This window comes from Haliotis cracherodii, unplaced genomic scaffold, assembly GCF_022045235.1.
Source record: "Haliotis cracherodii isolate W230 unplaced genomic scaffold, xgHalCrac1.p SCAF_27, whole genome shotgun sequence".
NCBI classification, from domain to species: domain Eukaryota; kingdom Metazoa; phylum Mollusca; class Gastropoda; order Lepetellida; family Haliotidae; genus Haliotis; species Haliotis cracherodii.
This window is the reverse complement of record NW_027266283.1, coordinates 4,251,565-4,278,300: the sequence shown is the minus strand read 5'-3', so window position 1 is coordinate 4,278,300 and position 26,736 is coordinate 4,251,565. Positions and strand designations below refer to the sequence as shown.

The 26,736-nt window shown below is 40.4% G+C and overlaps 1 protein-coding gene across 1 annotated transcript; it reads left to right on the top strand.

Annotated features, from left to right (window-relative positions):
- The first annotated feature begins 521 nt into the window (after nt 1–521).
- On the top strand, nt 522–20,349 carry LOC139473214 (protein brambleberry-like). The gene is made up of 11 exons (XM_071255736.1): nt 522–778; nt 3,122–3,250; nt 5,745–5,930; nt 6,759–6,981; nt 8,044–8,160; nt 8,710–8,889; nt 11,719–11,925; nt 15,650–15,817; nt 17,450–17,568; nt 18,939–19,063; nt 19,357–20,349. Exons 1-11 carry the CDS (start codon nt 548–550, stop codon nt 19,469–19,471), a joined length of 1,800 nt encoding a protein of 599 aa, XP_071111837.1. The 5' UTR covers nt 522–547; the 3' UTR covers nt 19,472–20,349.
- Nucleotides 20,350–26,736: the final 6,387 nt, after the last annotated feature.

Genomic DNA, 26,736 nt, shown 5'->3' with positions numbered 1-26,736 from the left:
GAAAATAATTTTGACAATACATATGTTCGGATGTGTACAGTTTGAATTAATAATCTATATATGGTTAATTGGGGTTTACTTATCGAAAATGATTGTGCTTTTTTTAGGCGCCAAAAAAGTGTAAGCAATTGCTTTTCTGCTACAATGTAGTTTCGCCCCTGGTTTGTAAAGTTGTATTTGTGTGTTTGATTGTTGTTTATAGCTCCACCCACGCATTTTCCAGCTTTATATGACGCATGTCTCTAAGATAATCAAATCTGGACCAGACAGTCGACGAGGAACTGACATCATGAGCGTCGATCTACATTAACATCGAATAAAATCGAGTATTGTTTGTGTTAAAACACCTCAAATGACTCAGACTCAAGTGTTTATAAATAAGTACAAAACACGTGGCGTGTGTTTATCTTTTTAAAATAAGCGCGAAAAAGTATCAGTTGTCATTAACGATTTTTAACCAATCAACAGTTGCCAACATCTCAAGTGAGGACCTTTCGAATTCTACTTCCGGTTTTATATTCGTCGCCTGTTCGTACAGAATGTGAATATGTGGCGACCTTTTAATCTAATTTATTTCATATTAACGCTATATTTTACAATTTACCCATCCCAGTCAGTTCTGGAATGGTTGTTTGGATCCGATTCACAGAAGAAAGAAAATGGTGACGTGAAGCAAGGTTCAGGCGCGAGGTTTGAAGTCATCTCGACAGACGAACATTTTCTGGAATTTGCCAAAACTTTAAAGGATTTATCCACACTGGATGCATGTAACCAGATAGTGAGTACAATTCCGTCACTTTATTTCGTTATTACAGTTAGCAGGATTTTACACTTGTTTGAGGAATTTCTATATATCTGTAAATTATTAATCTAATTTCTAAAGGAACATCGAAGCATTGTGAACAGTAACATATCGATCTTATTCTTAGCAACCATTTAGATGAGGAAATGATATGCTATTATCACTTGTGGTCAGATTTCTAGCCCAACAGTCGGCATTGTGTGAACTAGATCAGAGTTGATTGTAATATTTTCAGTCTTGGCCAGTCAAACTAGTGGTTGATAACATAAGCAAACTCAGGCGCTGTTTAGGAACAATGTTCTTATGCCAAGTTCGACCCAATGATTGTCTGACTCTATAGTATTGTGGGCTCTATATTATTGCGGTATCAGTAAATCTCGTAATCCACATCCCCTGTCGACTCCTTGCTAATGCAACAGCCAAATCTGAGCGAGATATTTCATCGCATTAACAAGGGGGACTCATTGCGGTATGTCACGACTACTCGTAAGCATGGTAAGCATACACGTTAACTTTTTTATGATAGTTTCTGAAATGTTTTTGAAGTGGAATTACCCCTACCTCTTTTTGAAATTGGTTAGAAAAGAACCCATTTGTTTGGACTATGTCCATTGAGCAAACCTAGGTGAGTGAGTGCCTAGGTCATATGCATACTGGTTATGCTTTATCCAAAATAGGAAGTGATGTAAAGCACATACACCGGCCTACCTTTAGAATACAGTACCACAAACTTTTCAAACACGTGACAATACCCTTTGACATAACTTGTATTTTGTTGCGAAACAATGCCCTGTGACGTCAAGGGTCATAGAGTGTGCATAAGCTCCTCCCAGTGATCTATCATCTCTACATGCAATGTCATTGAATACGCCCAGCGGTGTTGAGAGTTTTGAATATTTATTTACTAAATATAGCCTGCAGCGGCGCATTTTATAGCAAGCTCTAGTTTATGAAAGCACTTATATTTTATCTTTTTTTTCTCGTAATTCAAGTGGCTAAAATGGTAATAAATGGGAACTAATATACATATATTATTTGTTCGGTTCATTAATTTTCATTATTCACTCAAAAACGTCGAGTGAAAAGGATGAAATGATTTTGTGTCGAATACTTTGGCTACTGGAAACTGTTCTGGAACATTCACTCAACATGCTCAAGCCCCTTTAACCGGCTACATTTTTTTCAGTACTGATTCAAAAGCGAACTCACCGTTGTGTCGTCACTAGCCATGCTCATGCCTTCCTCGTTCCTTACTATTATCCACATCATCCTTACAGTGTTCCCTACCACACTTTTCTGTCACAAAATCCACCCGGCAAATTATTAAATACCATGTCATTCATGTGTACTCGTGAGTTACGAGACACACATAACTAAAGTCACGAGACACCATGCCTACCTGTAACCTTTGTAAGTGTCCGTCACCTATTCGACCCTTTTCGTTCAGTTCTGTAACTTCGTAGGCATGACTAGGTACATTTGCACTTTGTTTCACAGTGTGGACAGACCACCGCCGTGGTCTAGTGGTAGAGTGTCCGCCCGGAGAGCGGAAGGTCCGGGGTTCGATCCCACCACCACAGTGTGGACATAGCTCAGTCGGTTAGCTGTCGGGCTAGCAATCTGTTTGCGTCCAATGGATTCTCACAAAAACTGGTCGCTTGTCTTTGAGATATGTGACCTACGGCAGACATCGTCCTCACGAGAAGTTGTGGTACAGTATTCTAAAGGTGCTCCCATATACCACAAGTATCACACCACTAAATAGTGATACCACAATAATATCGAGTTATCCGCCCATGAGTCCCTAATGACAGGTATTTTGTTTACTGATCTCGCAAATGAAAAATCAGCATTGGTCAATCCTAATTGATGTGTCATAACAATTAAAGAGAAAACAAGAATCATTTTGCGCATGACATATTTAATCGGTTAGTAGGCGTGAGCCATTAAATGATCCATTACAAATTTACTACAGTGAAAATATAACATACCATGCTACCATTTAGCATGGTGTACTACATATTGTGACAATAATTTAAGTCGATCACATTGTCACAGTTTAAATTTAACCGACCTGTTGAATTTGTGATACACATACTGTTTCTTGTCATTGGTTCCACATATTTTACATCATGCTAACATAACGTGTGTGATTGGTATACCCTTTGAAATGTTCCACAATCAGCATAAGCTTGTCCTTGGTTGTGTGTATACCACACACAATTATATACGTCTACGACTTTAGCTACATTTCCAAACGTTCTTCTTGTATGCTCTACCATTGGCATGTTGTTTCAAATAATATTAATTCATTCGCAGGTTGTTTTCAACTTGAGGAAAAAATGTGGTGATCTGTCAGAAGAGGAGCTGGGTAAACTAGCTGTGCAGCTCCTCAACTGTCAGTCCGAGGCCGAGCAGAGACCCGTCTTCCCCTGCTCCAACTCCATGGTGAGATTTGTAGTAGCTCAAGATAATGTTTCAAGCCACTGTGTACTGACATGTTATTATGTACACATTGGGAATTGATAGTTTTCTTTGGGTATTCAGTATGTTTACTCCCTTAGGTCCAGTCCGGAGAGTGGAATGTCCAGGGTTTGATCCCCAGCTGCGTCATACCAAAAGACGTTAAAAGATAGTATTTGTTGTTACCCTGCCTGGCGCTCGGCATTAAGGGGCTTAAACAAGGACTGCTCGACTCGGACTCAGTATACTGTGTCTGAGTTGGGTATTCATGTTAAACTGCGGCATGGTATCTCAGTGAGCTAGCACTATAAATCGGCATCAGTCCGGACTAGTACAAGCAGCCACACAAACACACACAGTTACATGCACGTCGCTATATCAGTGCAATAATCTTGGACGCGACGTTAAACCCCATTTCACCTCACTTAAACCAACGAGTAGAAAATACATCTGCTTAAAAGGCTGTTCCAGGTGTTTTGCATCTGCAGATATGCTACATTCATGTCAAAGTTACAAGAAGCAAGGCCTAGCAATAGCAGCAAATGACCATGTTCACCATGTGTTAGTGGATCGAGTGTCTGTCTGGATAGACTGAAGATTTCTGGTTTGATTCCCGGCTGTGCTATACCACTATACCATGAAACATGTTAAAAGATGGTTCCTGTTGCCACCCTGCCTGTTGCTCGGCATTAACTGGAATAAAACAAGGATTGGCTGACTCGAAGTCAGTACACAAGTCTGTCCGAGACTAGTGACAATCTAGACGTACATCTAGTCAGGGAAACATGGATTTTGTGGATCGTGTGTTTGTCTTTGTCAAAGAGAACAGCCAAATGTAGGAAGTGATGTTTTTGCAGTTCTCTTCTGACTGTTCACTTTGTCAGTAAAGTTCTAATGAAAGAAAACTATTGACCATGTTTTTAAGTGCTCCATTGTTAAGTTTTTATCATGTAGATTTTTGAAATTAAGAACTCGTCTATCACTTATATACAGAGCTCCAGATAAGGTTTTGGTGTTGTGGGTATTTCACCTATGCATTCTAAAATCATTGTGTATCAGTAATTCTATCTGGGTATTCAAATTTCTGTTACCCACTAGTTTTTACACATGTGGGTATTTAAGTTAAATATTTAAAAACAATATTCATCTAGTCCCTGCAAACTGGTGTCGTGTGGGTTCGAGAGCTTTATAGGACTCAAAAATACCACGATACTTCCACAAGAAAGTGTGATGGCAAATGATCATGATGTAACTGTCATCGTGGAGTTTGGCAAGGTTGACGGAATGCCCGTTTATAATTTCAAAATAAGTTGCTGAATTGCTAATGGAATACGGAGGGTTACTTCACAATATTTTGATGATACACCCCAGTTTTATTTTTGTAGCGTATCTGTAATGTTCGTTTCATATTTGATACGCTTGAATTTTATTTCACTACGTATTTCTGCATTTCTGATGCATATTTTACACAGATACGCAGCTTATCTTATTTTGTTTTGGTATTAAGATCGATCAGTGAAATCTGTCAGGGAATTTTAAACTGATGTCGCTGTGGATACCCTACTGTAGTACAATCTGTGGTAGATCCGTCACCTCTCACCCCCAAAATCAAGATTGATGAAGACTGTAACGATTAGCTTTAGGATTATGACAAGAACACTTTGACCTTTCTGGGATTTCTCCTATTGTTTAACCAGTGTTTCAAATTGATCCCTATTAAACCAGCTGGTACATGTGGTACAAGGGGCACAAGGGGCCACACATACGTGCATGCATATCACTATATGAGTGCTATGATCATGAGGGAGTGAGTGAGTGAGTTGGGTTCAATGCCGCTTTTAACAGTATTCCAGTTATATCACGGTGTGTCAGCTTAATGTGGGAGGAAAGCCCGAAGTGATGCAGGTCTCAGATGTTTACCACTTCGGTGAAACCGACGAGCATGTGTACAGTGCTGACAAACTTAGAAACATAATCGGGGTGAATCGGGATTCGAACCCACAACCATAGGTTTCTGGCGTGCCCAAGGGAAGCTACTCTGCACAGCGAATCGCGGCGACTTAGACGACTGGGCCACCCGTGCCCCCCCTATGATTATGAACACGATGTTGAATCCGATTTCACCTCACCCCACTGTGGCACTGGTGTGTCTTGTCAAGGCTGTTGTTTACAGACTGACTTTATAATGCTGGAATATTGGTGGTTAATGCTTACAATATGTGAAGCAAGATATACAAATGTCATAATTTGTCCAGTTTTTCAAATTCTTTTTAAAATCTTTAATTATCCAACTGATACTAACTGGTCAATTATAGCTGTATGTTATGAAGTCTGTTGTTCAGTCTCATACCTCACCTATTGAAACATGAATTTCTATGTTAGGTCCATGATTCGCTGAGAGTCATGCTCATGACTCAGAGATTTTATAGGCAGTGAAACTCAGGTAATTTTATGAAGTTGTATGGCAATCTCTTTCCAGACTCTGGCGGAGTGTACAAAGCCAATGGACACCACGACGTGGAACACGTACCAGATCGTGAGTAACCGAGCCCGTGCCATGTGCTATGAGGCTCAGCAGGCCCAGTTTCACCGCCTCACGGAGAAGACGGTCAACAACCTGATGACCAGCGCTCATGGTCAGACCGAGGTCATGAAAGAACTCAAGGTGAGCATGTTAACAAATTATTTACCCCAAGGGGGTTCCGGTTCACCATAAGTCCCCAGCAATCTCTGCTGGGTGTAAGGGGTGACTTATGGATCAGGGCCCCGTTCCTCAAAGTGATCTCAGCACTAGGGTGATCGTAAGTCCCATACTTTAACATAGGCTTACGATCATCGTAGCGCTAAGATCACTTTGAGGAACGGGGCCCAGTTATCTTGACTGAGTTTGTTTGTTTGTTGTTTAATGCCTCATTCAGCACTATTCCAACTATGTGACAGCTGGATGTAAATAATGCAATCTGAACCAGACAAGCCCGTGATTGATATATGCAATTGGGATACGATGACATGCATTGACAAAATCAGCGAACCTGACCCCCTAATCCTGATGGCTAAACTCGGAAGTGTTTTTTCTCTCTCAATTTTATCTCCCCTGCATCCATGACTATCCCAGTATATCTCAATACGTATCGCAATGAAGATACCTGCATTACAGACCTGTGACGATCCGGGGTAGAATAGGTCTTCAGCAACCCATGGTTTCTGTAAAAGGCGACTATGCTTGTCGTAAGAGGCGACTAACGAAATGGGGTGGTCAGGCTTTGCCTTGATTGGTGCATGTCATCGATCCCAATTGCATGGATCGATGTTCATTATGTCAATCACCGGAATGTCTGGTTCAGACTCGATTATTTACACACTGCCGTCACATAGCCGGAATACTGCTGAGTGCGTAAACAACAAACAAACCTGTATTGTTAAATATAGCAATAATTTTTTGTGGCCAATACACATCCCTATTACATTTAATCAACACTGGTGGTATGTTCAGGATGGGCAGGAACAGCTTCACCTGATGACCACCGAGACGATACGGAAGCTGTTTGAGAGTCAGCAGGAACTACTCATCACCCATGAGAGCCTGCGGTCAGCCCAGGAGGGCGTGTTCACACACATCAAGGACAACATCCAGGAGCTGACGAAGGAGAAGTCCCTCATAGCGACCGGGAACAAGGAGCTGGCAGGCATGACCCAGAAGATTAAACAGGAGCTTGGTAGGATTTCATTTCTATTGGCTTCATTAGTCCTTGAAAGTATTTTCTCCCTTGATCATGTTGAAAAGGACTTGAAAGTGGATGATATGCCTTTGTCTGTTGGTAGCCTTGAAGAAGGTAAAACATGAGCATTTCTGATTAAATGCAGTGTTTTTATACTTACCTGACACTACACCTATAGGCCCACCCGGAATCCATCCTCCTCCTCCGCCTTAACGTTGGCGCCACTGTGTACTCTATGTCTGATGTCATCCAGTGAAGAATATGATGAGTAGGGGCCAAGGGGGATAACTCGTGGATGATGTGGCACGGGCTGTAGTCTGTTTAGACTGTCTCTTCGTCCAAGTACTGTCTGTTTGTATAAGGTGGGGAAGCTTAAGCACTGTGTAGTGTCAGGTAAGTTTAAAACATTGCATTTAATCAGAAATGCTTATTTGTATTCGATCTGTTAATGGTTACTGTAGTCTCCAAAATAAGCACCCCCAGATTGACAAAGGCACTTATACTGATTAATTACAAATTGGTCCAGAAGTTGGTCAGGGGTGCTTAATATGATGAATATATAGAAGTTGGTCGGGGTGCTTAATACGGTGAATACTACAGTAAGAACATAGCCATAGAGGCTGCATCTTCTCATGTTTCACTCTTTTGAGCAGTTTAAATGTTCAATGTTGTAGTAGTAATTCTTTAAGTTTGAGGATGGGGATATGAACAGGTTTTCAAACTTTCAATCAGACAAAAATCATCTTTTCAGGGTTCTAGAAGTAGATCTAGTCTTGCATACTTTTGCTCTTGAAATTAACAGCATCTCCATCATAGGCTAAAACTTTATGGCAGATCAAACTCCTTGTTAGTGTTCCATCAAAACCTGTTGTGCTCTACTCTATACAATGGTACTGTGATTTGTGGGATTTTTGAGTCTGGTAGAAGGTTTCACGCCAAGAGAGAATCTATGAGCAGCCGCAGGACCAGGAGTCTGCCCAGAGACAGAACCACCAGCCCTTCCTAGTGTAGTTTGTAGCATCTATTTCATGATGATGATGATTTTAATCTATGTGACAGATCTGACCCGTGAGCAGCTGCAGGACCAGGAGTCTGCCCAGAGACAGAACCATCAGACCATCCTGGAGGATCTCAAGAACATCCGCAACAGAGCCAAGGATGCCTTTGATAAACTTGGTATTGTCACATTCTACACAAAATGTTTTCAGTTGATTTATCGCCTAATTCCCCAAGATGAATTTCTATACCATCAATAAAAATGATATCATCTACAATCACGTGTTCTGTACAAGGGTTTGTCATGAGCATTCACAAATAAACTCTATTGACGTCTCTAACATGAGACAGCTGTCTTCCAGAAACAATGTATTGTACAAAGTATTTTGCAAGTCTATGACAAAATATTTCCTTGTTGCCATGGTTAAAGACTACAGCACCAAGAACCTTGAGTCATTGTCTGTAATATGTTATGTTGTCATGGTAACTGAGTCAAGCATTAAACACTTTCTAATCTCATCGCTAATCTGTCATGTTGCCATGGTTACAGACTCCAGCACCTACTGTCCAGTTTTGTCTGTAATCACTCCTCTTGCCATGGTTACAGAACCCAAGCACACAGCACCTTCTGCTCAGTCTTGTCTGTAATCTGTTATATTGCCATGGTTACAGACCCAAGCACCTTCTGTTCTGCCTTGTCTGTAATCTGTCGTGTTGCCATGGTTACAGACTCCAGCACCAAACACCTGCTGTTGAGCCACAGCAACATGACTACCCACTACCAGGAGATGTTCTCCAACCTGCAGAAGATCAACAAGACGGTGACTGGCCTGTTGAGGTCCGTGGCCGAGATGCAGGAGAACATGGAGAGGAAGTTAGGCTGGATCTCCCAGCTGCTTGGGGGAGCAGGTGAGTTGTTGTCCATACCGATTAGAAATTCATGATAGCATGTAGGACCATACTGATTTGAGGATCATCTGACAACATATCAGGTTGAAAATTTTTTGTTCTTGTACTTGGGCTGGGACAGGTAACTAGGGTACCAGGGTCAGGTGGGTATTGAGTAGGACCCGGGTACCCACAGGACTACCCAGACCCGTGGTTAGTCACGTGCTTATATTGTTTAATGGCAAAAAAATATTTTGAACTCTATGGTTACACTATAAGTGACAAATGTCTTTCTGATTGTACACACATTCCTTCTGACTTTATATGTTTGCATAATTATATAACTTCAGTGTATGCATGACCAGATCGCATTATACATGTATCTAAATTTATTTTTACATGAGTATGGTCAAACGTTTCCCAATCAGACATTTTGTACATCTCCCTTGAGACCTACAGTGGGTACCCGGGTAGGGTCGGGTAATAGGGGGTGGGTACCCGGGTAGTAAGTTTGGACTCATCCCTGCCAAATCATGTAGAAATCAAGAGTAAGAAATGTTCGAAATTTGAAGGAATACTGTAAATCTGGACAGTTTGACGCCATGGAATTATTGGGAGTGTTGATCACCAGCCTTAACTGCATCTTGAATTTTTTGCGACACCGTTGATGAGATTACCAAAGATTAAAGCTACTTCATCAGTAGGAATCGGTATGATTAAAGGGTACCGAGTGTCAGTCAGTGTTTAATGACAAAATTTATCTAGAGCTCTATGGTTACACTTTAAGTGTCTAAAGTTTGCATGCCTTCTGACGTCATTTGTTTGCATAAAGATAAAACTTCGGTCAACTTCAGTGTATGCATGACCAGATCGTTTTATATGTTATCCAAATACATTTTGTCCGGGCTACGGTCAAACTATTCCCAGTCGGACATTTGGACCTATCTCTTGAGACCTACAGCGGATACCCGGGTAGGGTCGGGTAATAGTGGGGTGGGTAAGCGGGTAGTTAATTTGGACTACCAGAGCTCCAGAGATTTTTTTGAGCAATTGTGTTTTTACTCGAAGGTTTCTATTTTACTTGGGTTCTTACATTTTTCATTGGGTAACCAATATCTTTTCACTCATCTATTCATCACTCTATTGGTTTTTTTCCCAAATGAGTAAACATTTTGAAATTTAAAAAAAATAATAATAATGTTTTAGATGTATATAAGGGTTCTAACTATAGGCATGACTCGGAAAGTATATTAGCTCGTAATTGTGTTTCGGAAATTAGCTCCTTTGTACACTTGCTGACAAAGCTTCATTGGGTATTCATGCATGCTGTTATTATACATTTGAGTTTGTCATTTAATGCATGCGTTTCGGTATGCAAGTTAATTGAAAGTAATCACGGTTGCCCCAATTATGTTTCTAGGTTTGTCAGCACCATACCCGTGCTCGTGGGTTTCACTTAAGTGGTAAACGTCTGAGACCTGCATCACTTCGGGCTTTCCTCCCACATTAAGTTGACACGCCGTGATATAACTGGAATACTGTTAAAAGCGGCATTAAACCCAACTGGTGGTGGGGATTGAAAATTGTACAAATCATGCAAGTGGTAGCGCTGACCCCCGTGGGGACTGAGGTCTGGGTCGAAATAGGGGTAATATGGCTGTATTTCTTTAAACGACTTCTTCTCTGGAACTTAAAGATAGATATCAACCATATTTGGTTGGAAGCATTCTCCGGTGGTGAGGATTCAAAATTGTACAAATGGAGGGGCTGACTCCCAAGGAGCTGACGGGCAGGGCCAAATAGGGGTAATATGGCTGTATTGCTTTAAACAACTTCTATTCTGGAACTAATGATAGATATCAACCATATTTGGTTGGAAGCATTCTCCGGTGGTGAGGATTCAAAATTGTACAAATGGAAGGGCTGGTCACCCTCAAGAGGCTGAGGGCCGGGTTGAAATAGGGGTAATTTGGCGTTACTGCTTTAAAAGACTTCTTCTCTGGAACTAAGAGATAGATATCAACGATATTTGCCTGGAAGCCTTCTCAAATGATGGGGTAATTCTGGAGTGATACTCTTCATTGTATAGATGGAGCGGGGCCCAGTGGGAGAAATTGAATCCAACTTGGAATCTATTTGTACAAATACTTGACATCATAACACAAGCACATTCATGTTACCAATATCTGCCTTGGATTCTGTTGCCACCCCAGGGGTCCGACTCGAAAGGGACTTTGGGTCATAATTACTTAAAAGATCATCAAAATCCCCATCCTATATACCCATGATCATCTTCATTAGACAATACATCCATGCTACCAGGACTGGCCCTTCTGTTCATCTGTCTGGCACTCCCAAAGGAGTTAGAACCTTGACCATACCATGCAAAACCAATATTATCCCCACCCTATAATAAACAGATACATTGTATACATTTGTTTGTTATGAAGAAAAAAATACATTTATGCCAATAGGATTTGCTCTGGGGTCCAGCCTTGCCTCTGGAAACTTAGATCCTGGATCATAACTTGGAAACGGTTCAGATCTTTATGCTACATTTGTATCTAGAGAAGTGCATGTTCATGCTGTCAGATTTGCCATTCAATTCTTTTAAATGCTGACAGTCAAAATAACGAAATATTTGCAGTATTATATACATGTACAATGTAAATGTATATTTTGTCATGATTGCGTAAATATCCAGGTGGGTGATATAGGCTCTATGGGCCTCTTGTTTACGGATTGTTGTGATATCTTTGGAATAATTCTGACTGTGTCATTAAACAATATTCATTCACTCATTTTGCCTAGACACATTGCCTTCATTATTCGATGTTTTGTGTTGGTCAGATGACAAGCTGCAGTTGTTGACCAGCTGCGTCCTGCACATCGCTTACTTCCTGCTGATGGTGGTAGCCGCTGCATTCCTCCATCTTCCTCTCTTCTCTCGCTTCCTCCTCCTGATTGTCATTGTCTCCAACGCTGCCGCAGAGATCAGCTACAGCACCAGCCTCGACTTCGCCGGCATGACAGCATTCATCTTCTCAACATCTATGGGTATCTACACATTTCTTTTGTCCTTTATTTTATTGGCATTTTGATAATACAGAGCTCCAGATAAGCTGCGTACCTGCATCAGAAGTGCAGAAATACGCAGTAAAATATAATCCAAGCGTATCAAATGCGCAACGAACATTACAGATACGCTACAAAAATAAAACTTGTGCGTATCATCAAAATATTGTGAAGTAACCCTGCGTATTCGATTAGCAAATCAGCAACTTATTTTGAAATTATAAACGGGCATTACGTCAACCTTGCCAAACTCCACGATGACAGTTACATCATGATCATTTGCCATCACACTTTCTTGTGGAAGTATCGTGGTATTTTTAAGTCCTATAAATCTCTCGAACCCACATGACACCAGTTTGCAGGGACTAGATGAATATTGTTTTTGAATATTTTAACTTAAATACCCACATGTGTAAAAACTAGTGGGTAACAGAAATTTGAATACCCAGATAGAATTACTGATACCCAATGATTTTAAAATGCATGGGTAAAATACCCACAACACCAAAAGCTTACCTGGAGCTCTGTAATACATTTGTGTGTTTATTGTTTAACGCAACACAGAGCAATATGACAGCGGTCTGTAAATAATGGGAGTCTGAGGTTGGAGCATGAAGCAACTCATCTTTAGAGACGTAGGTCACTGAAGTCACTGCAAGGTGCATCCGTTTTAGCAGGTCCCAAACCCTTACATGCTCATCTCTGCCTTGAGCAGTGGGCACAGATGGCACAGTCGTTTAAGGCGCCGCGATTTGCTGTGCAGAGTTGCGTCCCTTGGGCACAACAGAAACCTATGATTGTGGGTTCGAATCCCGGTTCCCCCAATTATGTTCCTAGGTTTTGTCAGCACAATACCCGTGCTCGTAGGTTTCGCCAAAGTGGTAAACATCCGAGACCTGCATCACTTCGGGCTTTCCTCCCACATTAAGCTGACACGCTGTGACGTAACTTGAATACTGTTAACAGCAGCGTTAAACCCAACTCACTCACTCCTTCACTCACACTGGCTTGAGCACGTGATGTCTCAGTATTGGTTTACAGATCCTCTTGTGGATGCTGTCGATCGTTGCCTCTTCTCATCTGTAAAAAATCGAGTTTGGAACAAACTCGTCAGTGATAAGCGTTAATTCATTTAATTGGGATACAATACCATGCCATCAACCAAGTCACCAAACCTGACCACCCAACCTATTTAGTACCGTCTTTGACAAGCATCGAATGCTGGGTCATCTATCCCTACACAGAATCCCAACAGTTATTGTGATCACAATAAGAATGCATTGAAACTCTGTTAATCCAGACAGGAAAGTTCTCAGGGAAATATACTGAACAACAAAAGTTCCTGTGACATTGAATAAGATTTAATGCAAAGTTATGTTTTTTACCCATTCTGGAACAATTTCGGTCTGCAACAGATAAAAGACTCCTGTAAGTGTTCCAATGGTTTAATTTGCCATACTGACTTCAGAAAATGAGTGATTTCATAAAAAACATAAACATGCCAAAATGTCAATTTACAAATCAATAGCGTGTGTGTCCACCTCTGATTGCGATGCAAGCAACACATCTTCGTCTCATGGAATGGACCAGGCATTGCACAAAGTCCTGTGGGATATCTGTCCATATCTGCTGGAGCATGTTTCAAAGTTCCTGGAGTGTCTGTGGATCACGTGGTTGACGTCGAAGGCACCGATCCATCTCATCCCACATGTGCTCGATTGGTGAGAGATCAGGGGAGCAAGCCTGCCAGGGTATGACATTCACGTTGTTTTGTTGAAGAGAATCCTGAACAAGTCGAGCAATATAAGGCCGGGCGTTATCATGAAAGGTAATGCCCGGGCCATGGCAACGAAACAGGGTTGATGAGCTCATCGTGGTAGCAATGTCCATTGACAATTCCCTCTACCACTATCAAACGGGTCCTCTGTCTTGCTGTAATCCCACCCTATATCATAACGCTGCCGACCCAAACCGATCTTCCATGAAACAATGATTGACATAACATTCACCTCGACGTCGGCATACTCGAATCCTTCCATCTCTGTGGCTGAGGTGAAAACGAGACATGTCAGTGACCAGAACTTGTTCCCACTGCATGGCCGTCCAGCGTAGACGCCGTCTGCACCACTGTAGACGTGCTTGACGGTGGTTTCCTGTCAAAATGGGACGTCTGGCGGGTCTTCTGGTGACAATCCCTGCACATCTGAGGCCGCGACGTACGGTTTGTGAAGAAGTCACTGTTGCTGGCCGGAATTGATTTCGTAAGGGTGTGGTTGGAATCCAGTTGTCTTGTCGATTATTGGTTACATGTGGCCTGCCACTCCGAGAATGGTCTCTGACTGCATTCATCTGTTGCCAACGTTGCCATAAACACCTAATGGTGTTTCTGTGGACGTTAAATTGTCTTGCAACATCACGTTGGCCTGATCCTGCTTCAAGCATACCAATTGCTCGCAGACGCTCATTTTTGGACAGGTGTGGCATTTTGTAATGTTGAATAATTGCATAAATTTTTGTTTTTCTGAGTGGTTTGTTGTCAGCACAATGCGAAACAATGCATATGGAATCCCGTTAACGCACTTGTTTTATTACCCATTCTTGGGTAGTGAAATGCATGGGGCTTGCATAAAAGTCAAGTTTTGCATGGAATGCATGCTTTTCCTTAGCAGTTGCGTTTTTGTGACTTGATTCCATACATGTGCTACAATATTGAAAACCAAGTTTAGTTGTTTGAAATACACTAAAATATTGGTGTCACAGGAACTTTAGTTGTTGAGTATATATGGAATTTTGAAATTTATCCTATCTCACACTTTCATTTCTCTTTTTTTCAATCTTGGTGTGAAAATGGTGAAAATATCAGGAGGTTGCTTAAGATTTTTGTCGAAGTTTCAGAAACAAAATATTGTAGAGCAACATACTGTCATTTGCCGATTGTAGTCGCTTACACGCTTGGGAATCTGTGCCCAATCGTCAAACAGTTGGATAAAATGCATAGTGTGAGATAGGATAAGTATATCTATATGCAATTTGTTGTAAAAATTCAAAATAATATATTATGGAGCAGATGGCGATGACCTTTGAATATAAGAAGACATTCTCAGTAATAATTGTATGGAATAATGAGACTGTCCAACACATTGGGAATTGCTTCCCAGTTTAGCATAAATGATATTTTAAGCGACATGATGGAGTGGCTCAATCGTTTTACTACTGTCTTAGCCATGCTTGTGGTTTTGACACAGAGGTCCACCCATGGTACGTCCCAGAATATGTAGAGGGCGTCTTGGAAAATGATCCATACAAAATTCTTTGGAATAGGCCTCTACACAGCCTCATACCTATCCGGGACAAAAAAACTGAGCTTGTATTTTTTGATAAATCCAATGAAATCATTTATATCATTCATTTTTCTGTCCCTTTTTACACAAATGTGATTGACAAGGTTCAGGAATTGATATTGATATTGCTGGAATATTGCTAAATCAGCATAAAAGCCAACTCACTCACTCACGCACCCACTCACTCACTCACACACTCACTCATCAACTCACCCACTTACTCACACACTCATCCACTCACTCACTCACTCATCCACTCACTCACTCACTCACTCACTCGATCACTCACTCACACACTCACTCATCCACTCACTCACTCACACACTCATCCACTCACTCTCACTCACTCACTCACTCATCCACAGCTTACTGGGCCCTTACCTGGATCCGTGGCAACCTGCAGTACAACAGCGCACCGGGTTCAGCAGCAGCAGCAATCACATTCTCCCCATCCTCATCTCGTCAATCGGCGCCATTGTCATCGGAGGAGCTGAGGCAGTTGACCACCACGTTAGGCAGGCTGTACAATACGAGTGAGTATTGCGTGCATGCCAGATTTCACTGTCCAAGTCAAATTTTCTTTGCTCAATCAATGAGTTTCTGCAAGACAAATTCCATCTATAAATAGGGTAAGGCATAATAGCATGGTACTATGTTTTATCACGATAGTTAGGAGATAACCATGACCAAATGCAATGCAAACACTTTGGTGTCAGCTAATATACTGAGTGAAGCAGCAGGGGTTGAGTCCAGTGTTTTGAGTGGGTTGTTGATCTGAATTTACGGATATGATGTCACAGTCGTATAAAGAAAAGCCCAAAATTCCCAGCTCTCTGTTGTCCCACTAACTTAACATGCATTCTCTTTGTAGATTTCTATTGTTTTCTGCATGAAATGTATTGCCTCACATCGTTTGAATATTGTAGCAACCGCAACTTTGCATTTTGTAACCTGTAATTGTAGATATAATTATTCAAATATGCCTATTACAACGACTAACAAAAGTACTATTCTATGAATATTAGCTTCCGCGGAGATGCAACTGTCAAACCAGCTGTTTTCATAAGAAGGGGTGTATTTTGATTTAATAGCCTCTGATTAACCAGACAGAATGGAGTACTTTCCAAATTCATGGTAGAATTAATAATCTATCATATTGATCAACTGACCTATTAAATCTTCCATACGTATTCTGTTACTTGTTATTTGTTTTGTTGACATCATATTTTATACATCAATGTGGGCCCATCCGCCATTTTTTACCCAAGAAATGTGCAACTTTATATTACCGTGGTATCACTATGTTCATGTATAAAACATGTGGAATATGTACATCTCATAACTTCAACAGAGACCTCAAAATGTATTTAGGCTAATGGTTTCAATTAAAAAAAAATAGGGCTTGTAGCTGTAGCTAAAAAACTATCCAGTCTCCATACAAGATCCTCCCAACCCCTAGAATGGTTGGTCCCTTGAAACACTGATGTCATGTAAAATCATATTCACTCACTCACACACTCCATGTCATGTGCAGAAAGGAAACTCTATTGTAACTTATTTAGGTCACAGACCGCCTCTGTGGTGCAGTGGTAGTGCGTCCAACTTGAGACTGGAAGGTCCGGGGTTCGATCCCCGGCCACGCCATACCAAAAGACGCTAAAAGATGGTACTTGTTTTTACCCTTCGTGGTTCTCAGCTTTAAGGGGCAAAAACAAGGACTGGTTGGCTCGGAGTCAGTATACTGTGTCTGAGCAGGTATTCATGTTAAACTGTGTGATTGTATCTCAGTGAGCTAGCACTATAAAACCGGTATTAGTCTGAATTAATACAAGTAGCCACACACACACACAAGTATATGGGCATTGCTATATAAGTGCAATAATCTTGGATGCGACATTCAACCCCATTTCACCTCACCACCTATTCATGTCACATGCTACTTCCAACCTTTTGAGGGGCGGCCGGGTAGCCTAGTGGATAAAGCATTAGCTCTTCATGCCAAAGACCCAGGTTCGAATCCCGTCATAGATAGAATGTCTGAAACCTATTTCTGGTGTCCCTTGCCATGATATTGCTGGAATATTGCTGGAATATTGCTGAAAGTGGCGTAAAACCATACTCACTCACTCCAATCTTTTGTTAAAGTGTCCAGTGTATTGTTGCAGTGACCGATAGTCTGAACCAGAGCACCTCACCAACATGTGCTGGGGATGCCATCCCCGAAGCCCGGACCCCCGCAGATACCCACAGGACTAATGTGCAACAGCCAGACAGTACAAACGAGGTACGTACGTGCAGGGTGTTACACAAGATGTAGACCGCCTCTGTAGCCTAGTGGATAGACTATCTGCCCAGAGAGTGGAAGGTTGGTAGTTTTATCCCCTGGCCAGGTTATACCAAACGATGGTAAGAGGTAGTGCTTGTTGTTACCCTGCCAAGCGTTCAACATTATGGGGATGAAACAAAGACTGCTTGGCTCAGAGTCAAAGTGGGATATCCATGTTAAACTGTGGCACAGTGTCTCACTAAGCTAGCACAAGCCCAGACTAGTACAAGCTGCTACACACAAACCTGCATGCACTTCGCTATAAAAGTGCAATAACCTTCAACCCCATTTTACCCCATGTTATACAAAACATTCAGTTCAATATCGTTGTTCCATAATTCCACTGTTGTGTTACACAAGAAGTTCAGTATTGTGTCATATACAGGAGGTTCAGTATTGTGTCATGCAAGATGTTCGGTATTGTGTCATACTGGAGGTTCAGTATTGTGTCATACAGGAGGTTCAGTATTGTGTCATACAGGAGGTTCAGTATTGTGTCATACAGATTGTTCAGTATTGTGTCATATAGGAGGTTCATTATTGTGTCTTACAGGAGGTTCAGTATTGTGTCATACAGGAGGTCCAGTATTGTGTCATACAGGAGGTTCAGTATTGTGTCATATACAGGAGGTTCAGTATTGTGTCATGCAAAATGTTCGGTATTGTGTCATACTGGAGGTTCAGTATTGTGTCATACAGGAGGTTCAGGATTGTGTCATACAGATTGTTCAGTATTGTGTCATATAGGAGGTTCAGTATTGTGTCTTACAGGAGGTTCAGTATTGTGTCATACAGGAGGTTCAGTATTGTGTCATACAGGAGGTTCAGTATTGTGTCATACAGGAGGTTAAGTATTGTGTCATACAGGAGGTTCAGTATTGTGTCATATACAGGAGGTTCAGTATTGTGTCATGCAAAATGTTCGGTATTGTGTCATACAGATTGTTCAGTATTGTGTCATACAGGAGATTCAGGATTGTGTCATACAGATTGTTCAGTATTGTGTCATATAGGAGGTTCAGTATTGTGTCTTACAGGAGGTTCAGTATTGTGTCATACAGGAGGTTCAGTATTGTGTCATATAGGAGGTTCAGTATTGTGTCTTACAGGAGGTTAAGTATTGTGTCATACATGAGGTTCAGTATTGTGTCATACAGGAGGTTCAGTATTGTGTCATACAGATTGTTCAGTATTGTGTCATACTAGGTGTTCAGTATTGTGTCGTTCAGAATGTTCAGTATTGTGTCATACTAGGTGTTCAGTATTGTGAAGTACAAGATGCTCCATATTGTCTCACAAAGGCCTCAGTTGTGTGTCTGTGTGTACAGGAGGTGAACCAGGTCCGCCGGGTGTTGCTGAACCACCTTGGAGGGGACACGCCAAACAGGTCCTCGCCAGCCAGGTTCTCATCAGGCTCTCGCACCCCGATGTCAGCCACGCCCCAGTCATCACGGTAGGTTTTAATGGGTGGGTGAGGGGTCCTCGTATCCCATTGCGTAGATCGATGCTCATGATGCCAATCACTGGATTGTCTGGTCCAGACTTGATTATTTACAGGCAGCTGTCATGTAGCTGAAATATTTCTGAGTGCAGGTTTAAAAAACCAACAAATAGTTATCTCCCATGTGTTAGACAAGGCTGTTCTGTTCTGTTATTTTAAAATCTAAAGCAAACAGATATCAGTCTAAACTAGGACAAATATCAATGATTTTTACATGTATTCTGTACGTAGTTTGTTTGTTACAGGGCTTCCACTCCGTCTCTAGCATCACGTTGTCTGGCCATCACCAGGACAGGTGCTCCCTGCCGCATGCAGTCAATGACTGGACAAGAATATTGCCATCGACACTTCAGAACATGACCTCTTTCATGTCCTGTTTTTTGTCAATTTGGAGCAGTTGGCCACAAATACATAAAACATATTTTTTAAATTTTTATTTACTTTTGTACATAACATTTAAGACTCTCATCCCTCAAAAATATAAAGAACTTTTCAATTATTTATGTTTTCAATTCCTGGAATTAAGATCATGTGTCTTATTTCAGTGTAAGATTCCAAACGTGGATCATGTTAATTGTTGAATTGTTCTTATTATATGACGATATAGGAATGTTCATGAATCTTGTAACGCACAAAAGTTTCTTAATGATGTTAATTCGAAGTTGAAAATAATAGTTATTATTTTGGATATATGTGTTTTGACATTACCTGACCCAAGTGACATAAAGTGGAATTTGAAAATAACAGTTGTTATTTAGAATACGTTTTTTGATGTTACTTAACCCAAGTAGAGATGGATTCAATTGGGTTTAGAGTGACATGAATGCTGGGTAAATTATCTTTGTGTTATCACAGAAACTGTTGGATGAAAAGAGGAAACTGGAGTCATCCACACAACAGCTGAAACAAGAATAGGGGAGATGTGCATTATGCCCACTGCTTTTGTAGCAGGGCGTGGAGTCATCTCACAGATGACATCCTTACCTTGTCAGCTTGCTGATGGGGTTAACCTCTTTGGTGATGTGGACAAGGCGTCCGACCTCTTATGTCCCCAATAATTGGAACATACAGCTTCCAATTACACTCTTTTTTCATGTGGTGCTAAGATTGGGTAAGAAAAGTTTATTCAGCAACCCATGCTTGCCGTAAAAGGCGACTATGCTTGTCTTAAGAGACTTGATTATTTACAGACCGCCGTCATATAGCTGGAATATTGCTGAGTGCGGTGTTAAACAACAAACAACTTTATGTGGTGCTGATGAAAAAAAAATGAAATGTTTTCGAAAATGGTCATTAATGAACTGTTGTATCTCCTTGTTATGGATTTTCGAACGCTTAAGAAACATTCTTAGTTTTCTCTCTTAATCACATGAACACCTGTAAAACATGTCATTCACTTATAAATGACAACTTTCTCGAATTAACGTGGCCGTTCTAAAACGTATGACGTTCGAAAACCTATGATCTGACGATATTTTAACTGTATTGAACAATGCCTGACATTTACAGTATTCTCAGTCTCGGAGATCATCGCCCCTTTAAACATTTCAGCATTTCAGCATGTGATGATGGAGATGACGTTGTTACTGTTTCATCATCTACTTCAAATGTATTAAGCAGATCATGTAAGCTGGACCAATTTAATATCCTGTCTTACAGATTTTCTTGCTCCATAGCCAGGATGAAAAAAGTGTTGATTTTGAGATTAGTACCCATTATTATTTTTGAAAACTTGAAATAAATATTGACAAAAATATGAAAAAAAGATGTTAAATCTTTTTTTTATTATTTAAATCAAACAGCATTATAAGCAGTATCACTCGGGACATATGTGGTTTTATGTGTTTTATGCCATGAACTACAGGTTTTTGACTTAATCATTCTATATGTGTTAAGTTTGTGAATGGGACAATGTTTGTGAGACGCTTTAACCCCCTATCCTCTATATCTCCAGGGCTCGCATTTCGGTAAAACCTACACTAACCCCTGGTTCCACTCCCATGGTCCTCGCGATCTTGAGTTACCCCCCCTTGATTTTCATTGGCTTAACAGGATTTTTGTGTGTGTGGGTCTGTTTTTCAGTGTTGAATTTCTCCCAAATACCATAGTAAACAGTGTGACTAGCCACCATGGCGGTGATATCGCCAACCCAGCATTGTTTTGTTTGTTGGTGCAGTTCGCCATGGCGGAATATAAATGTGTTAATTGGTTCACTCAGCATTGAGATTTATATCTACCTACTATTTTTTGTGTTTTGCGAAATGTAAAAGAACTGGGAATAAAGGCTATTGTCCTGTGTCGTATTTGGAACAAGGGTTTAGAAGAAATCATATTTAAAGATTATTGGCATGTGCAAAAAATTTTTGATCCGCGAACAACGACTTCATAATGTCTGTGATTATGCTTAAGACAGATAACATTAGGGCAGTTTCGTTATATCATCAACTTTTGATATGACATTCTTCAGTATCAGTAATAAATTTGATTTAACTTCTTCCGACAATATGGACAACAATCAGTAATGTCCAAGAAAATGAACCGACCTCAAACCCTGGTGTCTAGCTAATGTTTCAGTGTGTCATTATTTTTCAAGAGCAGCTAAAAATCTTGTAAGTTTGTGAGAAAAGCTGTTGGTTCACAGGCATTGTTTTTTTTTAAATGGATTCAAACAGGTAACATTGGTAACCGTATCTCTGTGCTGCTCCTAAGGGGCGATGGGTAGCCAAGTGGTTAAAGCGTTAGCTTGTCACGTCAAAGGCCCTTGTCCCCTCGTCACGTCAAAGGCCCGGGTTCGAGTCCCCACATGGGTACAATTTGTGAAGACCATTTCTGGTTTCCCCTGCCGTGATATTTGTGGAATATTGCTAAAAGCGGAGTAAAACCATACTCACTCTCTGTGCTGCTCCCTAATAACGATGTTGATATTGAGTTATGGCCACAACAAAGAGCTAGGAGCTGCCCTATCGTGTTTTTCTCGCAAGGTGTTTTCCAGAATGGAGATTCTGTCCAATATGCAATATTTATTTCAACTGACTGCGACTAGTCAGAATTGTATGCCTAAGATCCTAAATGCTTCCCTTCTAGTTTATAATACCTGTGTACTAAGATACATTTTTCAGTGTCTGTATGCAATTTATGTGACATGGGAGTTATATCAAGTCTTTGAATAGCATTCAGAAGTGATACACATAAGGAAGGGAATATAAGGATGTCAGCTTCTTTAACATAAGGAACATGTTTCGGAGTATACACTTACTCCTTCTTTAGGTGAAAGGGACGGCCGGGTAGCCTAGTGGTTAAGGCGTTCGCTCGTCACGCCGAAGACCCGGGTTTGACTCCCGCCATGGGTACAATGTGTGAAGCCCATTTCTGTTGTCTCCCACTGTGATATTGCTGAAATATTGCTAAAATTGGCTTAAAAACACACTCACTCTTCAGGTGAAAAAAAATATCACCTGATGAATGAATAAGTACTGTATTCGACGTAATAAGCACCCCGCTCCAATAAGCGCCCACGGCGAGATTTGTTAATATACTGGCTAGTGAACAATCCTAATTAGCCCCCCTTCCGACGGATAAATGTACACAAGGCTATTTATTCGAGCATAATATGTTTGTAACATGCACCCTTAATGATGGGCAATTAAATTCTGGAAAAATATATCTGTCATTTATAAACATTTCAGCATAAACCCCGAAATTTATGCTCTTTGAACTCTGTTGTTTTTCATCAAAATAATATTCTAATAAGCGCGCCCCCCCCCCCCCCCCATTTCTAATTTTAAGAGCACCCTGGGCGCTTATTATGTCGAATACAGTATATATACTCCTTAACGTTGTGTTCCTCATTATAAAGAAGTTGACATCCATAAATTGTCATCATTTTTTCGCTTTTACCAGTATGTGTTCATTCCAATGTGAAGTGACAAATATAGTACTCAAAAGGTTAAAGACACCCGCCCCTTTCATATTACTACAGTTAATGTGTCATGCCATTATACGAAAGAATCAGGTGGTCCTTAACTTCTTTTGAGTAGTATATCATCTTTACCCAAAGACTCACTATGGTTCAATGTTGTCTCATACTTCAAATGCAGCTGTTCATGTCAAACTTACTTGAGTCGATAGCGTTTTGTGAATCAGGACTTTGAGCGTGTGCATGTGGTAGTGTAGTATAATTATTATTATTATTGACAGAATTGTTATGGTTTTGACAAATATTCCAAACTAATGATTACTCTCCATACTGATTTTAGGATCATCTGACAACATATCAGGTTGAAAAAATGTTGTACTCGAGCTGGGACGGGTAACTATGGTACCAGGGTCAGATGGGTACTGAGTAGGACCCGGGTACCCACAGGACTACCCGGACCCATCGTTAGTCACGTGCTTATATTGTTTCATGGCAAAAAAATATTTAGAACTCTATGGTTACACTATAAGTGACAAATGTCTTTCTGATTGTACACACATTCCTTCTGACTTTATATGTTTGCATAATTATATAACTTCAGTCAATTTCAGTGTATGCATGACCAGATCGCATTATGCATGTATCTAAATTTATTTTGATGGGAGTATGGTCAAACGTTTCCCAATCAGACATTTTGTACATCTTCCTCGAGACCTACAGTGGGTACCCGGGTAGGGTCGGGTAATAGGGGGTGGGTACCCGGGTAGTAAGTTTGGACTCATCCCTGCTAAATCATGTAGAAATCAAAAGTAAGAAATGTTAGAAATTTGAAGGAATACTGTTAATCTGGACAGTTTGACACCATGGAATTATTGGGAGTGTTGATCACCAGCCTTAACTGCATCTTGAATTTTTTGCGACACCGTTGATGAGATTACCAAAGATTAAAGCTACTTCATCAGTAGAAATCGGTATGATAAAAGGGTAACGAGTGTGAGTCAGTGTTGTTGTTTTTTAACTACAGATGCATGTGTTGTAGAAGAAAGTTGATGTAGTGTGTTTATCTGACAGTACAGATAGCTGGCGTGACAACTCAATGTAACTGCTTTACGAGATGTGGTAGGTCAGTGAACTTTCCTGATAGACTATGAACACATAATGACAATGTGTGATGAAGGAAACAGAATGTGGGATTACCATTAACTATTGACTGGTTGGCAATGTTTGGAAGTAAATAAAGTTAGTTGGTTGAAAATTGTTGTGTTTTTCAGAACATACACAAAGTTGTTTTGGTGGAACAAATTTATTCAGTTACATGTGTATTGATTGTGTAATGGTGGAACATGTGGAATAATGTCAGATTTAGCATGATGATGATGAGAAGAGCATGTCCATTAAGATTGCTTCATATCATGACAGAAGTGGAGAAAGTGTCTAAAATTAAAATATCTTAAGATTTGTCTTTTGTTAAATTGTCTTTTAGAACCTACCGTATTCGATGTAATAAGTGCCCAGGAAATCTTAAAATTAGAAATAGTGGGTTTTTATTAGAATTTTGGTGGAAACAAAAACAGAGTTGAAAGATCGTAAATTGAATTGCCCGTAATTACGGGTGCATATAACACACGAATAAATAAGTCTTGTGTACACTGATCAATCGGAAGAGGTGCCAACTGGGATTGTTCACCAGCCAATATATTAGCAAATATCGCCGTGGGCGCTTATTAAGTCAAATACGGTAATAGAATATGTTCGTTTCCTGAAACTACGTTGCTTGGGAGTTTTAGGACCTTCTGTCAGCACAATATATCCGTTCTTCGTGAGTGAACATCTTTGATCTGTGCCACTTTCGGCTCGTTGAAAGCCGGAATTGTCTGAGGCACTGCAGCTGTCCATTGTTTAATGATGGGCATCCTGTCTCACTCCTGTGGGTTCGAATCCCGTTTCGCCCCGATTATGTTTCTAGGTTTGTCAGCACCATTCCCGTGCTCGTGGGTTTCACCGGAGTGATAAACGTCTGAGACCTGCATCACTTTGGGCTTTCCTCTCACATTAAACTGACACTCCGTGATTTAACTGGAATACTGTTGCAAGCGGCGTTAAACCCGACTCACTCACTCCTGTGGTCCCTGTTTCGCCAACATCTCTGTCCCTCCTGTACAACCGACAAACGATGCCCACTGATATGAATATTTCTTGTGTACTTTTTTGAAGGGCACAATTGGGCCACACTTATTATTTTTTATATTTCATAGATTTATTTCAGCTTTTCCACATAAGGTCGGTCGAAATTAAAAAAAGAAACAGCTATTTTAATCATTTATTTATTTGAAAGTCAGTCTGCCGTGGAGTTAAAACTGCAGCTGACTTCTTAAAAACTGATCGTGACGTAGACATGGAATTTATACACACATATACACACATAAGAGGGTCTATATTACTAGCAGGAGACATAATAAAAATAAATATTACATTTAGTTTATTGCCTTTCCATATCCTAGTTGTTTTCCGGAGAAGAAAAAGGAAATCCACGTTCATCCATTTGTTTGTTTCTTGTTTAATGCTTTAATGCTGCACTCAACAATATTACAACAATGTGACAGCGGTCTGTAAATAATCGAATCTGGACCAGACAATCCAGGGATTAACATCATGAGCATCGATCCATGCAATTGGGATGCGATGACATGCATCAACAAAGTCAGCGAGCCTGACCACCCGATCCCGTTAGTCGCCTCTTACAGGCCTATGGGAAAACCTTTTTTGAAGCCATCAGCCTTATAATCGACGATGTGGATTTAAGAACCTAAATAAATCATATTTCTTGAAATTGCATTCCAGGTTTTTTATTTACCCACTAAGATAATGGTTTTGATGTTAATATTCATATTTATTTAATATACAGTTATGTACAGTTATTAAGGAGAATAAATTAAATACAAGGGGTTAAGACATATCACGATATTGCCAAAACGGCACGAAAGATGTGACATAAAATATTCTGTTACCCATAGGGTTACAAATAACCGAGTTAATAAAAAGTATTAAATGTGCTCTGGTGCAATATCGTTCACTTGGACTGGTATATTATTGTTTGCGTCATCCGGTCGTCATTGGTGGCGTCATTCCAATATTATTCTGAAGAAAAGACAAACACCTAATTTACGTTTTCTTTGAGTTTCGACAAATGAAGGTTTGGCGTTTATATCGTATAATAATAATATTTGTCCAATGCTTACAAAAAGAAATCACATGAGTGTTATCGGGACAAAACTACAACTTCATACCAAATTTACTATACATGTATCTTGTTCACAAACAGACGCGTGAAAAGGATTTTTTCTGTTCTGAAATTAACATGGGTTACAAGGAAAAATACCCCGTGTTGCGAGGGGTTTCTAAATGCAGCTAAAACAATTGGGTTTTACTTGTTTTAACAAGTGACAAGTTTCCAATAAATGTAATCACTGATGTGAAGTTATTTAAACTTCAGCATTGAGAGCATTATTATATCGTTATGTAAGCAATGATAAATATCCACCATTCATTGCCAACAGAGAGTGGTATACAATACATTTTCTTGCAGCATTTCAATGATATTATAACATGATTTGCGTAGGAGTGAGTGAGTTGGATTAAACGCCTCTCTTAACAGTATTCCTGTGTCAGCTTAATGCGGGAGGAAAGCCCGAAGTGATGTACGTCTCAG